At 58.3% G+C, this 15927-nt stretch overlaps 1 protein-coding gene across 1 annotated transcript; it reads left to right on the top strand.

Moving 5' to 3' along the window:
• Positions 1-5594: 5594 nt before the first annotated feature.
• Positions 5595-15567, top strand: ALX3 (ALX homeobox 3). Its single transcript, XM_059137990.1, has 4 exons — positions 5595-5922; positions 10977-11293; positions 13967-14095; positions 14424-15567. Exons 1-4 carry the CDS (start codon positions 5646-5648, stop codon positions 14730-14732), a joined length of 1032 nt encoding a protein of 343 aa, XP_058993973.1. The 5' UTR covers positions 5595-5645; the 3' UTR covers positions 14733-15567.
• Positions 15568-15927: the final 360 nt, after the last annotated feature.

The raw sequence follows: 15927 nt of genomic DNA, 5'->3' as shown, positions 1-15927 counted from the left end.
TATTACCCAGCCCACCCCCTCTCCTCCCCAGCTGACTCTAGAGGAGGCCAGGCAGAGGCTGTTTGAGCCTTGACACTTGCTTTTCTCCTAGTCCCTCCTAAAGCTCAGACCCAGTGTTCGAGCACTCTCTCTCTTGCCAGCGCAGAAGCAGACCCTGGACTGGAGTGGGTGTCTCTGTGACATGGTGGTGAGCTCCTTCCAGAACTCTGGGGTGGGTCCCACTCCCATCTCTAAGGGTGTTCAATGGTGTATGTTTGCATTTCCTTTGAAGGGCCCCAGATGTGCTAATTACATACTTGTTAGCCCCGTAAAAACAACAAATCTGGAATCTACACTCTGGAACCAATGGATTTCCTGCTGAAATGAGTTCAAGAGGTGCCCCAGCCAGCATTCCCAGGAAGAACCAGAGCTCTGCTACGGAAGGGTCTCAGGGATCGCGGCGCTCAACCTGCCGCACACAGCTCCTCCGCCCTCCACCAACTCTCCAACCTCAGGGCGCCCAGCAGTTAGATGGGCATGTTGTTCTACTGCTTCTCTGCAGGCTTTCTTACTGCCTGCCTGCTAGACATGGGTTGTGTGCCCCCTTAAAGTCAGGGAAATTCTGGGCCCTAGGGCTTGCTCCCTCTCATCTGCCACTTGCAGACCCAATGCTTAAAACCGGGCTTAGCAGATGGACACGGTGCACGGTGGATGTCTCTGGAACCATCTTGCCCTCCCCCTGGAGTCTCTCTTGATTCGGGTGGACACCTCCCCTCTGTCTCTCTTTCTCCCACTTCAGCCCAGACTCTTCCTGCCCTGGCCCGAGCAATTCAACAAATGCATGTTCCTTTGCAAACGTGGCTTCTTCCTCTTTCCCACCACAGGGCTGTTCTCTCTGGATGCCCTCTCTCCCTGCCCACTCCGCACCCCCTTCCCTGCTAAGCCCCACTTGACTTTCTACCTGGAAGTGTCCCATGACCAGCTACCCCCCAGCCCAAAGCTGGGACAGGTGCCCATTTCATGGCCTCCATGGCCCCTGTGCTTCCTGCCAGCACAACACAGCCTGTGATCTAAGTGCCCATTGCTCTGTGTGTCCCCTGCCAGCCTGGAAAAGCCTTATCCTCCTTGTCAGAGGACAGGAGTAAGGCTCCTGTCCTCCGACTCAGTCCTCGCTGTGCAGCCCTCCTGTCTGGCACAGGGCAGGCACTCAGTACAGGCTCGACAAATAAAGAGGCAGCGTGTCAACTTATCAGCGTGCTAGAATTGCCAAGAAGTCCAAATCTGCCTCCTTCTGCTTTACACCAAGAAAGAGTTCATCAGAAACTCTCCCATAAAATGACTCCTGGCCTGCGTTGGCATTTGCCACAGACCCCGTTTACCTTCACACAAAGGCAGTAAGGCAGCCATCAGGCCAGACCAGGCACTCAGGACACATCCCAGACACAGGACCCCCCCACACACACTCCATTCACTGCCCCCATCCCAACCCGACTCCAGGGAGGTGGGCAGAGAGCATAAGCAGAGAAGTATAGGTTCAGGGTGGAGTCAGGCTCAAACACCATCTGTCTAAACACAGTTCCTGTTCATTCCAGCAAAGCTAAACTACAAAATCACTGCTCTCGTCTTCCAGGGGAGAAACTGAGGTATGGACAGGTTAAGTGACTGTCCCAAGGAAAGAGATCAAATGAACAGAAGAGCGAAAATAGCTTCCCAATGTCCCCGAAATTTCACCCCTAAGCCCAGACTGCAGCCTGGATTGTCAGCCCAGGATTCTGGGTCTCCGAAGCACAAATCTCCCCACCCCCTTCCTTCTTTCTTTTAAATATCATGGGTGAGGAGGAAGCAGCGGATCTGAGGGTTTATTTACCATTCCTTAGCCTGACCTTCCAGGAAGAATGTCACTAATGAGAAACAATCTCCTTGGGCTCCCAAACCCAGAATTTTCATAGGGATCAGTCTAGGATTTCAGAGCCTAAACAGGACAAGGGCAGTACCAACGGTCTTCCCTTCGAGGGGGAAAAAAAAAAGAAGCAACTGAGTCTTTCCTGTCTGAAAGGAAGGTTTGTCTATGTCAGATCTGAGGTGACATTTTTCCCATTGTTCCGACCCCTTTCGGATATCCACTGGGGAAACGGGATGTGGTGTAGGCTGAGGGATGTCGAAAATGAGAGAGCGGGAGTTGGGGCTCCTTCTCTGATTCTAGAACCCATCTCCCAGGTGAGGCTAGACATCAGGAACTCCACTCTTGAGACCAGGTTCCATCCTAACTCAAACCCCAATGCCGATTTTGTTGTGGGGGAGGAGACATTTCCAAGTGTCTGCCCCACAAAGGCAGGAGGCACGTCTAGTATCTCAGTGCCCGCACACATGCCTGCCACACAGTAGGTCCTCCCAGGGAATGAATAAATGAGGCAATTGGCTGGTGAAGAACAGCTGCCTAGACACAGTCAGTAAGTACCGTTGTTATTTTAGGAGTGGTTTTTCTCAGCAGGTGGGAAGTTAGTTGGTGTTGTTGCTTTAAGGTTTTTCATGTGATGGGGATCATCGTGTCAGTTCTCACTTACTCCACGGATCATACAGCAGTGACAGATGCTACCACAACACATGCGGCCATCAAAGAGCAGGCATGGGGAACTCACACATTCTCTTAAGACACTGCCCCACATCTGGATGTACCAGTGGGTTGTAAAACCTCTCAGGTGCTCGAAGCTCTGTCTCGTTTGGTCTCAGCTTAGCAGAAACCACCCTGTACCTACTGTTCCAGCCACCCTGGCTACCCCCCATGAGGGGTGGGGTGTCTCAGTAAAGTGCCACTCTGTGGGCAGGAAGGCAGCGCTGTGGTTCCACCTTGGACCACCTCTGTCCCTAGTCCACTCTGGCCTTGACTTCCTTTTCAGGGAAAAATCCCAACCTTCCTCCAGGAACATGAGGGTATGCACTGGACGATTTCAACTTTGTCATATTAGCCAAAGAAGAAGGACCAAGAGGTGCTCGGTGTCAGGTGCGGGACCACAGATATGGGCATCAATTCTGGTTCTGCCATGAAGTGGCCTTGGCCACCCTAGACAAATGGCTCCCTTCTGTGGCCTCAGTCTCTTCTCTGTAAAATGGGGATAATAATTGTGCCTGCTTCTTGGATTGGGGAGGATTAAATAAACCCGTGTCTGTAGGATACATGAGAGAGTGGCTGACATGCAGGAAGACGTATCAGCCATTGCTTTTATCTGTAAGATGAGGGCCCCTGTGGTACTCCAGGATCTCTCAGCCCTCGTAAGGGGCAATTCCACGAGTGCCACTTTTGTGTTTTCTATGTGCCTCTGCCCCATCAAACTCTCCCCAGATCTCATAGAGGTAAAGAGTTTGCACTAGTGGTTTGAAACGGGAACAAGAAAGCGTACCCTGCCTTGAATGATCCTGGGAGAAAAAGCCATCCAGAGGGCAATTCTATCTACCCATCCGATCTGAATGAAAGCTAGGGTTTTCTTCAGTCTCAGTTCAACTGGCAGCATGGAAAATGGTTCTGGTCAGAGAGCGGGGAATGGCAGGAGGAGCTTCTGGGTTTGGGCAGGGCTGTGGGTCTCTAGGTCTGTCTGATCAGCCCCAGCCTCTAGCCCACTCAGCCCCCGGGGTCAGGAACCTTCCACCAATTGCCGTCTCTTGGATATCATAATGGCAATAATAATCTCATGAACTAACACCCATCAAAACATCAGCGAGTCTCCAACATCCTTTGTCCATGTGCACAGCCCATTTTTTACAACAAGGAAACTGAGGCTGAGAAAGTTTTATCACCTGAGGCAAAACACTTGGCCTTTAAGCCTGGCTTAAACTGTTGGTGATGTTTTTCCTGCATCCTCTGTGCATCTCTCTCACTAAGCTGCTCCATTCCTTTGTGGAACAGAAGTGGCGTCCTGCGTGGACGCGAACATCGTCCCGAAGAGTCAAAATATCCACAGCCCCAAGCCCAAGAACTATCGGAAAACCTTCCTAATAAGTGAAAGGGATTGAGGCAAATTGACTGCCCAAAGCTGTGAGCCACTGGGTCCTTGAGAATTGATGCTCCTGGTGAGGCCAGAGAGGAAAGCTTAATTCTGAGCTTAACCTCCCTCTTGGCTGGAAATACCAGCCCCAGGTGCTCCCACCTCACTAGCCCAGTCTGCAGCCTGTGATCAGGGGCCCTAATGGCCATAATGCCTCCAATGTGGTGTTTAAACCAATAAGGCTTCAGAGAAGTTACGGTATGTTTAATAATGGCTTAATGACTACTTGTGAGATGCAAGGCTTCTGGTTCCTGTTTGGCCTTGATTTACAGCCCAACTCTGGCTGAGGACAGCCAAGAAACCCCCTCTAAGCCCCCAGCGGAAGAGGGAGGTGTTCACACCAGGCCTCTTGGATTCCTTTAAAAATTGAGAATTCAAATGAAATACAAACGATGTTTAACTCCCTGTCCCACTCACTAGTCTCTGGAGGCACTGAAAATAAAAAGCGGTGTAACCCAGACTTGGGGACTCCTCAATCCACAGAAGGGAGCAGGGTCCCAGGTCAGGAATGTCTTCTCAGATCTTAGGGTGGGGGTTATTTCTCTTCTCAGAAATTCCAAGCTACTTCCCTAGTCCTATGCATCCTTTTGTTGGTGGGGGCGGGGGTGGGGTGTGGGGAGAGACTCAGCTCCTAGGAGATGCAACCCTACCCTCACCTCCCTGTAAAAGGGCAGGCCTGGGGCGGTAGAGCCTTGGGGTCTGAGCTGCAGGCAGCCTCTCTCCAGTAGATCCCCATGCACTTTCAGATCACTGGAAAGGTACTCACTTCATGCCTGCTTTTCAAACCCCAAACCTTCTATGTACTCTCTCACTTGCTCCAAAGACAGCCTCTGCTAGGCCCTGTCCAGTCTTGAGCTGCCCCTGCAAGTCTCCCTGCCCCTTCTGGTTCAGCCTCTGCTTCTCAAACCCACCAGGAATACACAGAAATGCTCCAGAGTCAGATGAAGACACTAGCCACAGTTCAAGGTCCCACAGCTAATTAATGACAGCGCCCTGGCCGAAACTTTCCCAGATTAGAGCTGTTTCCAAACACCTCTCCCCAAGGACTCTTGTCGCAGGGAGAAACAAGAAATCCCCAAGGGAGGTGTTTCTGCCTGAGGCAAGGGTTTTCCAGCTCCCAGCAAAGAGTTAGGTAAAGTCCCAGCCCAGCCCCTCCCCCAGGCAGCCCTTATCCGAGGCTTCTGTCGGGAGACCAGGCCTAAGAGTGTTTGCTGGGCGTGCATCACGCCTCTAGGGGCGAGAAGCTCCAGGCTGTATGTCAGGACCTAGGGTGCTGCTCTGAGCAAGGGACTCACCAAGATGGGCAGACAAAACGGACCCTGCCGTCGAGAGAAGGTGGCTTCCTCCCTCTGCTCGAACTGCCTCTGACGAACGCGGGCTGGGGTGAATCCAGGGGGCTCCCGGGCTCCTAGGGGTTAACCCGCGCGGGGCCGCACGTGACGTGGATGGTTCCAGCATTAAGTCAGAGGCGCGGCCCCCTCCTCTGTCCCCCGCCCCCCGCGGCGCGCGCCGCTCCCGGGGGCTCCGCGCCCCCGCGCCCAGGTCCCTCCCCCTTGGCGGGCGCTCACAGGCCGCACGGGCAGCGCTAGCCCCGGAGCCCCCGCGGCCTGTGCGCCGGGAGCCGGCATGGACCCCGAGCGCTGCGCGCCTTTCGGCGTGGGGCCCGGGCCCGGCCCCTACGCGGCCGCGGGGGACGAGCCACCCGGCCCGCAGGGGACCCCCGCCGGCGCGCCTCACCTGCACCCCGCGCTATCCCGCGGCCCCCGCCTGACCCGTTTTCCAGCCTGCGGGCCCCTGGAGCCCTATCTCCCCGAGCCGGCCAAGCCGCCCGCCAAGTACCTGCAGGACCTCGGGCCCGGCCCGGCGCTCAACGGCAGCCACTTCTACGAGGGCCCAGCGGAAGGTAACGCGCGGCGCGGGCGCAGCGCGTAGCCCCGACCCGCTCTCCTTCCCTTCCCCGGCTGGCCCGGGCCTTCCCACTCCCCTCGCCCGCTCGCCCAGCTCTCGACTCTTTGACCCTCTAGCCCCCCTCCACGGCCCCCTCGGAAGCCCCACCGGTGCCGGTCCCGGCCGGGCAAAGCCAGCGTCCCGAGTGAGGCAGAGCCCCCCGTGTCTCCCGTGGCTGGAATGGGAGGCGGGAGGTAGCGCGAGGGTGGAGCAGCGACGGCCCCGGGCCCAGTGAGACCTGAAGCGACCGGAGGCGGAAAGGAGAAATCACGCTTGGCCGAAGTTGGCCTGGAACTGCCACCGACCCAGAAGCCCGGACGGGGCCCAGGTCCTGGGCGCCACCCTGAGCCCTCCGTCCCGATGCGGGGAGAGAAGCGCGCCTTTTGTGTGCGGCGCCCGTTCAGGGCCCTGAGCTTGGGCCCCGACCTGGAGTGGCCAAGCAGGACTCAGCCGAGGGCTGCGGCCTGGCCGCCGCCGGCTTCTCCTCCCCAGGCCCAGCCTCGGTGGGGAAGGCGCTGCCTGGGCGTTAGGCATTCGGCGGCGCGGCCGCGGCCGGTCGGCAGCGCCGGGGCGTTCTCAATACGGAATAATTGTGTTCTTATTTCTCAGACTAACCTGGCCTCCCCGTCGTTAAGCACGGTGATGGCCGCCTTTCCCGCAGTCTTGGCTTACTGGCCCTGGATCGTCACGGCTGGGGCCGTCGAGAGCAGCCCGGGCGGGCCTATTCCCTGGGCGCCTCGGGCTCCTGGGCCGGTGCCCCATGCGCCAAGGCCAGCTGGACCGCGCCAACTCCGGAGAATGCGCCTGAACGCCGGGGCCTGCCACACGGGCTGGCAGCCCGGCCGCCACCGCTGCACTTGCTGACCTGTAAGGAGTCTGGGCGCCCGCCCCATCTGTGCTGCCACGGCCCGCACCATAGGCCCAGAGCTGAATGTTCTGAGGTCGGCCTCAACCCGTTGGCGCCTGGCCGGCCTCCACCAGGCAGCTCGGGCCTTCGCCCAGCCGGGGCAATGGGAATGTGTCGGGAAGGGCGGGGAGGTGTGTGGGGGTCAGCGGAGGAAATGAGCGAGTCCGCAGAGCTTCGTGCCTGTGCCCTTTGAAAGAGGCTCTCCTGATAAAAACCATAGTTGGGACTTAATGAGAAGCAGTTGGCCTGGCTCCTCTGATCCCAGCCAGACGGCGGCGGCCGCGCAGCGCCATGAGCACGCCGGGGACAGGTACCCGGGCTGGCTAGGCGCGCCGCGTTCGGCAGGACTCACCCCACAGGCCCGCGTCCAGCTGGGCGCGCCGGATCCCGCAGGCACCGCGGGAAGGCCGGGACTGGCACACTGTGGAGAGCGCTGGGGCACAAGGAGCGGCGGGGCGCGGAGGGACCCGGCGATGGCGAGGATGTCAACAACGAAATGCGTAGAACTAAAACCGAAGAGTGTGAACAACCACCAAAAATAAGGAAAAGGAAACTGAACAAAACAACGGAGAAGGAGAGGTAGACAAAGTCGGCAAGCAGTGCAGAATGTTAAGAAATAAACGGAGAGCGAACGGAAGAACAGAAGGGAAAAAGCAAGCGATCGAACGAAGCGGGTAAATGGAGAAGGAGGGAAGGGACGAAGAGTAGAAGCAGAAAAAATGAAAGGAGAAACAGGGAGATCTTAAGAGAGCAGAAAGCTGCAAAATGAGATCAAGTGGAAGAGGAAAATGAACGATTCAAGCGGAGCGGAGGACCGCCCAAACGAAAAAACAGGAGCGCAGCCTGGGACCCCGGCCGCTGCTCGCCTCCCGGGTGCCGTGGCCGGAACTCGGCAGGCGCGGTCCCCTTGCGTCCCTGCGGCGGAGCGGGGCTGCTGGGGAGGACCGGCCCCGAGGGGACTAGGGCTACGCAGTCTACCAAGTGGGAAGTGGCGGCAAAGGGGTAAACCGCCTTATTTCCCGGCTTCTCAATTGACGGGCTACGAGCGTTTCCAGTTCAGACCAGTGAGCGCGCAGCTGCACCCCATCTGCGGCGCGATCTTGCGGAGGCCCGGGCAGTCGCGCGCTGGAGAGCCTGGAGCTCCTCTCCCGCTCTTTGCGGTGCCCTTGGCGGAGAGCGCCCAGCCCTGCCCTAGACCCTGGCCGCGTCCCGGCGGGGCCGGCCACCCTTTGAGCCCCGTGCGCGCGGCTGCTCAGAGGACCGGAGAAGTGCCCGGCCGTTCCTTCCCGCTCCACCGGGGGCCGCCCGGTCCATTCCCTGGCTTGGCTCTCTGACCTGGGAACGCGCCCGCCACCTCGGAGGCCCTGAGCGGAGCACTGAAGGCCTCGCTCACCGCTCGGGTCGCAGACCTCGTGAAGGATTCCAAGTTGGGGAGGGCCCCAAGCTGAGGCGTCTAGGCCAAAGGTGGAAACTCTGTCGAGAGCACAAGGGCCCACTGGGGTCCCGCGCCCGGGGTTTATGCCCACAACGGCTTCAGGTTACCAGCCAGAGCTGCCAGAGCCCAGGCCTCTGCGAGCTCTGCGGATGGCGTGGGAAACAGCGCAGAGCAAGACTCCCGCCGTGGTCGAAAACCAGGTGCTCAGTCTGGAGGCCTCAGTGGACGCTGGCTGAGAGGGCAGTGGGGCTGTCGGCTGTCGTGGGGAAGCCAGGGCTCTGGGGCTGGCAGGGTGCGGGAGAGCAGCCCAGGGAGGGAGCTGGAGGGAGCACGGTGGCAGCGTCAGAGGCTTTTGCCTTGGTTTCTGTCTTTCAGGCCCCACAGACTTCTGCTGTGGTGTTGCGGTTGTGCAGGCTGTGGACCCCCTGGTGCTGGGCCCCAGGATTCCAATCTCTGCTATGAACACTCCCCCTTTAACCACCCAGGGTCTCCACCAGGTGCAGGTGACCCCCATACACTGCCAGTACACCTTGAAAGTGCCAGTACACCTACTCCTTGCAACTGCAGACTCAAATCTTGGGGCTGCCTCTCTTTTCTTGACTGCTGCTTTTCCGGATCCCACCTCCCCTCTTCTCCCCTAAGCCTTGCTCTTCAGGAGAGATTCTAGGAGGTGTGCCCCGTCCCCCCAAAAAGGGGGGGTGCCTGCTTCTCCCCGGAGATCTCCAGGTAGATGGAGCTTTCAGGCCCATGGCGATGAAGAGGGGAGAAGTACCCTAGTCTCCTGGAAGGGCTCTAGAATGGGCCGGCATAGGAGGCCAGCAGAGGCCAGCAGGCTTGGTCCCTTTTCTGGGTGGCTGTTCTGAAAAGTCCTGCCACGCTTTTATCTCTCACTCTGGCAGCTCAGAGCCCAGAGCTGGTCACTTCCTTTGGGCAGATCCTGTTCCAACAGACTCGGAAGGCCCAAGAGCCAGGTGAGCAAAGCCTCAGAACTTTGGAGAACCCCCTACAGTGATGTCATTGCTCCCCTCGCCCCCATCTCCTCGCCATCCTCACCCTTTTTTGCCTGTAGTCCAGCAGGAGCTCCCTCTGAACCCAGGACTCCAAGAACTCCCTCTCAAACCTGCTAGAGGCAGGGTGTCCCTTTCCAGTCTCCCACTCCCCCTGACCATTTTCAATTGTTTGGCTCAGCTTCCATGAGTCTTTCTTCCTAAGCGGCTGCCCATGGACTTATCTCTAGACCAAAATATGTTGGCCAAGAACGGAAGTTAGTGGCTGGAGCACTTTCTCCTCGATGCTCTGCCTGAGCTATGAGCCTGGTACCCGAGGGCAGGCCCCTGACCCTGCCAGGCCTCCAGGATCCTTGCACAGCCTGGAGCTTCCTGCACAGCCCAGGTGTCCTGGGAGGTCCCTGACCACCTTCCGGCTGAGGGGGACCCTGCCCAACTTGTCCTCCATAATGCAGATGGGGAATCATCAGAGCCAGAACCCAAAAATCCCATCTCTCTGGTCCCATTTTTCCCTGATGACAACTGTGATCCTGACACCAAGTCCCAAGGAGGAAACTGCCTCTTGGTGCCAGCCTTCTGGGCCTCTTGGGGCTCAGACCCCTGCCTGGGATGGGCTGGGGCCAGGCCAGGACCCTGTGAGTCAGTGGGGCGCCTTTGTGGCTGTGCTCCTGCTGTCCCAGCGGGCTCTCGAGATTTCATGGCAATGCCGCTTGCCAGAGGAGTGGGCAGAGCGATCGGGGTGACCTATTTTTCACCATGACCGGGTTGTGGCAGGGCTCCACCAAGCCTCTCATGTGCGGGTTAGCGTGTCAGAGTGGGGCTGCTGGGAACTATGCCCAGCAGCAGTCAGGTCACCCCTCCCTGCTTGCTCATCCTGGGCAATGGGGGAGCCATCGGAAACTGCCGAGGAGGGAGGGACAGTCATTGACCAGGGTGATGGGGTTGGGAGCTGAGGCCTCTTTCGACACTGGTCCTCCAAGCCTTCACCCTCCTGCTCTCCAATGCTGGAGCTTAAATGTTGGGTCAAACATCACAATTTCTGGAGGAATGAGACAATGTCTTTTGGATGCTTCTTTGCCCCATCTTGTCCTTCATGTCCTGGGGCTGGGGGATTTGTCATTGCCCTGAGATTTGGGCAATGAGGCACAACGAGACCAGCCAAAGGGGATCTCTGAGTGTCCCTGTCTGTCCCCTGCCTGGACCTGGGACCAGAGGCAGGGGCATGAGGACCTGGGAACCACAGCCCCCGCAGCAGGGCCAAGGAGGCACTTCCTGGCAGGGGCGGGAGATGCCAGCCACCCCGGGGGCTCACCCCCTCCTGCGGCCTCTGTGCTAGGCCCTGCCCAGGGGGCCAGTCCTGGCACCCCCACGCCCTGTGGGCCATGCCACCACAAAGCGCTTCCCCGAAATGAACCTTCTTCTGGCCCCAGCAGATCCGCCCGACCACAGAGCACATGGTTCCCCAGGGCCCACTGAGCTGGAGGCTCAGCACACAGGCCTCCAAATGCCAGGCTCCCGTGCAGGGTGGCTGCTGGGACGAGGGAAGAGAAAGGAAGGGGGAGGCGGGGACTGAAGCGTCAAACGTTCTGCCCCCTCCCCCAGTCCACCCACAAAACCTCCTGGTTCGGTTTCCATCCTCCTTTTTGTGTTTTCCATTGCAGCTGAGGAGAAGGCCTCCAAAGCTGCCAGCTTCCCCCAGCTGCCCTTGGACTGCCGAGGGGGCCCCAGAGACGGGCCCTCTAGCTTGCAAGGCTCCCCGGGCCCTTGTCTGGCCAGCCTGCATGTCCCTCTGTCCCCGGGACTCCCGGACTCCATGGAGCTGGCCAAGAATAAGAGCAAGAAGCGCCGGAACCGCACGACCTTCAGCACGTTCCAGCTGGAAGAGCTGGAGAAAGTCTTCCAGAAAACCCACTACCCAGATGTGTACGCCCGGGAGCAGCTGGCTCTGCGAACGGATCTAACTGAGGCCCGGGTACAGGTGAGGGCACCCCGGCCATGGGCCTCTCTGGCTGCCTCGACCGCCCCGACCGTGGGCCAGGCCATGGAAGGGCTGGGAGAGGTGGGCGCTGGTGCCATGCAGAGCCGCCTTTCCCTGGTGCCTGCCCCTGGCCTGCCACCCCTCGGCTCCCCCTCCATGCCCAGCTCCGCTGCAGCCCAAGTGCCTCATGGGGTAGTTGCCTCTGGCAGTTCAAAGACCTACCTGTCTGGGAGCCCTAGCTCTGCCACTCTCTAGCTGACCAGGTGACTTAGTGCATGTCGTTGAATGTCTCGATCTCACTTTGGATAGTCTTTGAGCATCAAGATGCAGCAGCCTTTCAGAAGCAGTGAAAGGCTGAACACATCCGGCAGCTCCTGAGGCAGCTGCCCAGAGCAGGTGGGTCCCCAATGAAGGGGGGAGGGTCTGAGGTTCAGTGATGCTCAAAGCTATCCCGATCCAGCGATTTTCAGCCCCCCCCCAGCTCCCAGACACCTTCCCCACCCAACCCACTCACCCCAGCAGAGATCAGGCCCCAGGGCTTCCCGGGTAGGGCTGTGGCCAGCTTCCTGTTGGGCGTGAGGGGACGGATGGATGCTGGAACAAGGGAAAGGGAGAAGGAAAGTCCATTTCCAAGACACATCGGAGGTGAGAAAGAACAGGCAGATGGCAAGCAGAGGGTGCGGATGGGGAAAGAGGCTTCGGGAAAAGCTTGGCCCAAAAGGAAGATGGTGGTTGTTTCCGTGTGGTGTCCAGCAGGCTCTCTGAGGCCAGGCAGGAGTCACTGGGAGAGGGGTGGGATTTGGGCTTCTTGGGAGAGGTGAGGAAGTGACCTCTAGACAGAGGAAATTCTCTTTCCCCTTGCAGAAGAGATCTCATAGGGACAGAGCTCATACATAGCACACCCTGTATGGGACCTCCCAAAGAGGCCAGCTGCCTTCTAGCAGAGAAGGCCCCACAGCGGGTTTCAGCATAGGACCAGAGGTGCTTGGGCTCTTTCCCCCTTCTCTTCTGGGTCTTCCTGCTTTCATTCCCCCCACCCCACCTCAGGTGGCACCCAAAACACACTTCTAGGACTGTGCTCATAGAGTACCCAGGGCCGGGGCCAGCAGGGTAAGAGGCCAAGCATTCACAACAGTCCCAGAGCCCTTGAGCCACCGAAGTCCAGAACATCAAGTCTCCAGACCCTCAGCGAGCCTCTGGGGTAGGGTCCCAAAGGCCATGGCCGTGGCACTCCTTGGAGAGCTGGAGTACATCTCCGTACTCCTCTCCCAGGCCTTCTCAACCCCGAGGGGGTGCTGGGCCGGCTGTAGGCCCCCAGACTGACGCTTGAGGTCCCAGAGGAGGGCTCTTTTCTCTGACACGAAAGTGAGAGCCACCTGTGGGCCCTGCCCCACAGAGAGCATTAAGCCACCACACAGAACAGAGCAGAGGGCCAGGCCCAAGTGCAGGTGGAAGGCTACGGTGGGGTATGTAGAGACAATCAGGGATGGTGGGGAAGAACGCCCAGTGAAGCAGCCCCCTTCACTCACTCCAGACTCTTTCAGTTGCCCGTGGGGCAGGGGGGATAGAGAAGGGAAGGCCCAGCAGCTGGGCAGGCAGGATGGTCCCTCCCTGACCCTGCCCCAGGCCTGCTCTGGGCTCTCTGCCTCTGAGGCTTGGTGGGCTGGGGGTCTGCCAAGCTCCTTAACTGTCGTGGCTTCACCTGCCTGTGCGGGTAGGAACGGCCACCATGGGGGTGTGAATGAGGGGCTGAGGTGGGGCTCCTTACACATTCACATGCACACACACACATAGAATTTGTTGTGGCTCCCAGCTAGATCCCTAGAAAGCAAGGGGATGGTTTGGTTCAGTTTTGATATTGCCAACATCCAGCCCAGAGTCTGACACAGAAATGTTTATTAAATGATAGAAACACAAAACGCATGCATGGGGACCATAAACATAGAGCCGCAGGGCCCACAGATCCACCATAGATGCACACATAAGCGCCCAGCACACGGGTGGGCGCCCCTCACCTGCCAGGCGCTCGCAGATGAGGGGAGGCACAAAGATTACAAAGCAGACAATGGTAATTGGGTGGGGTGAGTATGAGATGCCCGTGTGACACCCAGGAGATGTACGTATGTGTGTCAGGGTGAGTTGGGCAGCCTTGGCAGGGGAGGCCCAAGCCAAGACAGGGGACTTTCAAGGTGGTGGATGGGTTCAAAGGCAAGTGGGCATGGGAAGCAAGTGGGGGAGAATCCAGTGATACTGCCTCGTTGGGGATGAGGCTGTAAGGAAGAGCGGGCTCAGGGCCCAGGGGTCTTCTGATGGAGCTGCCCGGGGCAGATGGCCTGGGACTGGAGATGAGGTAAGGGAGGCCTAGGTGGGGCCCAGAGCCTCTGAGGCCACAGATCCCATGATACCCTTAGTGGCCCAAGCAGGCAGGAGAACCAAGAGAGTGACTTAGCCTGGTGTCTGAGGGTAATGGGGACCCAAGGGACCAAGAAACTCCCTCCAAAGTCAGATTTTTCCTAGACCTCATTCCGGGCTCCCCAGCCCTGAGAACAATAGGAATTTATAGGCGGCTCAAGGTCCTCCAGGCGGGAGCCAGCTCCATACCTTCCAGAAGGACACTACCACCCACCTCAGGGCCACTGTGTCACTCCCTCAGCCTCTCCCCTCCGTCCCCAGGTGTGGTTCCAGAACCGCAGAGCAAAGTGGCGGAAGCGTGAGCGATACGGGAAGATCCAGGAGGGGCGGAACCCTTTCACATCTGCCTACGACATCTCTGTGCTGCCCCGAACTGACAGCCACCCGCAGGTGATACCCCACCCAGCCCCGCATCAGGGCCTGGCCCCCAGGAGACCTGAAGCAGCATTAGGGCTCTGTGGAACTGTGGGTAAATCACTCGTCCTCCACCAAGCAGGGCTCCTTCCCTGCACCGCAGGAAACCTCACTTGGTGCATTGGCAGGGGTCTCCTGGATTCCATTTTGAGGGTCAGGGGTAGGAGGGAGCAGATTCCAGACCCCGGTCAAGCAGAGCTTGCCGGGTAAGTTTCTGGAGTCCTAAGGGCAGAGACAGAACCCCCAAGTAAGGGAGGCAGCCCCTGGGCTATTGATTCATGGGCCTTCTTTTCTCTCTTTTCAGCTGCAGAACTCCCTGTGGCCCACTCCAGGTTCTGGGAGCCCCCCCGGACCCTGCCTCGTGTCTCCAGAGGGCATGCCCTCGCCGTGCATGTCTCCGTATTCCCACTCTCACGGGAATGTGGCTGGCTTCATGGGGGTGCCAGCTTCCCCTGGAGCCCACCCTGGCATATACTCCATCCATGGCTTCTCCCCGGCCCTGGGGGGTCATGGCTTTGAGCCTCCCCCAGATGGCGACTATAAGTCTCCAAGCCTCATCTCGCTCAGGGTGAAGTCCAAGGAGCCACCCACCCTACTGAACTGGACCACGTGATTGGTTGTGTAGACATGCAGACTAAGCTGCCCACCCCGCTTTTCTGTTCCCAGCTGCTCCCACCCCATTCCAGCCTGGGGGCCAGAGAGGACATACCTCTGTCTCCAAGCCCCAGAGATGGTTCCCGGAGGCCCCAGGAGAGCAGCTGGGATACTCAGCCTCCTGCAGGGGACAAGCTAGAGTTTTTTTTTTTTTTTCTCTTAAAATAAGGTGGGGCTGCCCAGGACAAAGGGGGCTGCAAAGCAGGTAGGACTCTTCCTACTACACACTGGGTCCCTTCATCCAACTCTGGGCTCGAGGAAGACACTGGCCCTGCTTCCTTCAGACTTTGTCTGAGTTTAAGTGTCACCCCACCAGCTGAAATGGCTGAATTGGTTCCTCATTCAGGGAACCCAGGAGAATAAGAGGATGGCAAAGGTTGAAGCTGGAAAAGCTCTCTGTGACTTGGGGGAAACATGGCTGGCATGAGCATCTGGGGCCAGCCTTATTTCCCCCACCCACCACTAGGGGGCGAGCGCTCAGCATCTGGAGCTCACAAGGGTGCATAGGCTGTCCCTGGAAATGGTGCCAGGCACTCCTGATCCAGCCTACCCCTTAACTCCTGCCCTGTGCTCCCTCTCCCAACACGCCTCTCCTCCTGCAAGGGAGCAGAAAGTCCCCCAGACACCACTAAATATTTGGATTCTCTTCAATGGGTTAAGGCCAGAGCTATGCCATGGAAACTGTAGGCTCCCTTGGTTTGTTACATGTTGGTAAGAATAAAAGAGATTTCCACAGAGTCTAAGCCCCTGAGATCTCAACACCCCCTTTTGTAAAAAAAAAATAAATAAATAAATAAAAAAATAAAAAAGTGCTGCCCAGCATATTGATAAAGATGGCAGTATTTTTTGGAACAGGCAATTGTGTCGGGCTTTGGCACTTGGTTAGCTGGTCTGTGCCCAGGGTTGTGGCTGGGCCAGGCCCTCCTGAGGGGCCAGCAGGGATCCTGGGGGCTAGGGGAAGGTAGGCCTGCAGCAGGGCCCCTAGGCTGAGCGATGCCATGCCTGGCCCTGTCACCTGCTCAGGATCAGCTGGTGTGGGTGGCAGGAAGAAGAGCCCAGCTCTAGGGCAGTTGGGCCCATGTGGAAGGAAAAATGGGGGACTGGCAGTGGGAAGGCAAAGATAAACTTGTGGCTGAACTGGCAGTGGAAGTGGG

The sequence above is a fragment of the Mustela lutreola genome, chromosome 10, assembly GCF_030435805.1.
Source record: "Mustela lutreola isolate mMusLut2 chromosome 10, mMusLut2.pri, whole genome shotgun sequence".
NCBI classification, from domain to species: domain Eukaryota; kingdom Metazoa; phylum Chordata; class Mammalia; order Carnivora; family Mustelidae; genus Mustela; species Mustela lutreola.
Note: the sequence above shows the minus strand (reverse complement) of the source record. Positions and strands in the feature narration are given on the sequence as shown.

Coding starts and splice junctions, on each gene's coding strand:
- ALX3 (XM_059137990.1), top strand. CDS start 5,646: ATGGACCCCGAGCGCTGCGCGCCTTTCGGCGTGGGGCCCGGGCCCGGC. Junction 11,294..13,966: donor TAACTGAGGCCCGGGTACAG/GTGAGGGCACCC, acceptor CTCCGTCCCCAG/GTGTGGTTCCAGAACCGCAG. Junction 14,096..14,423: donor GAACTGACAGCCACCCGCAG/GTGATACCCCAC, acceptor CTCTCTTTTCAG/CTGCAGAACTCCCTGTGGCC.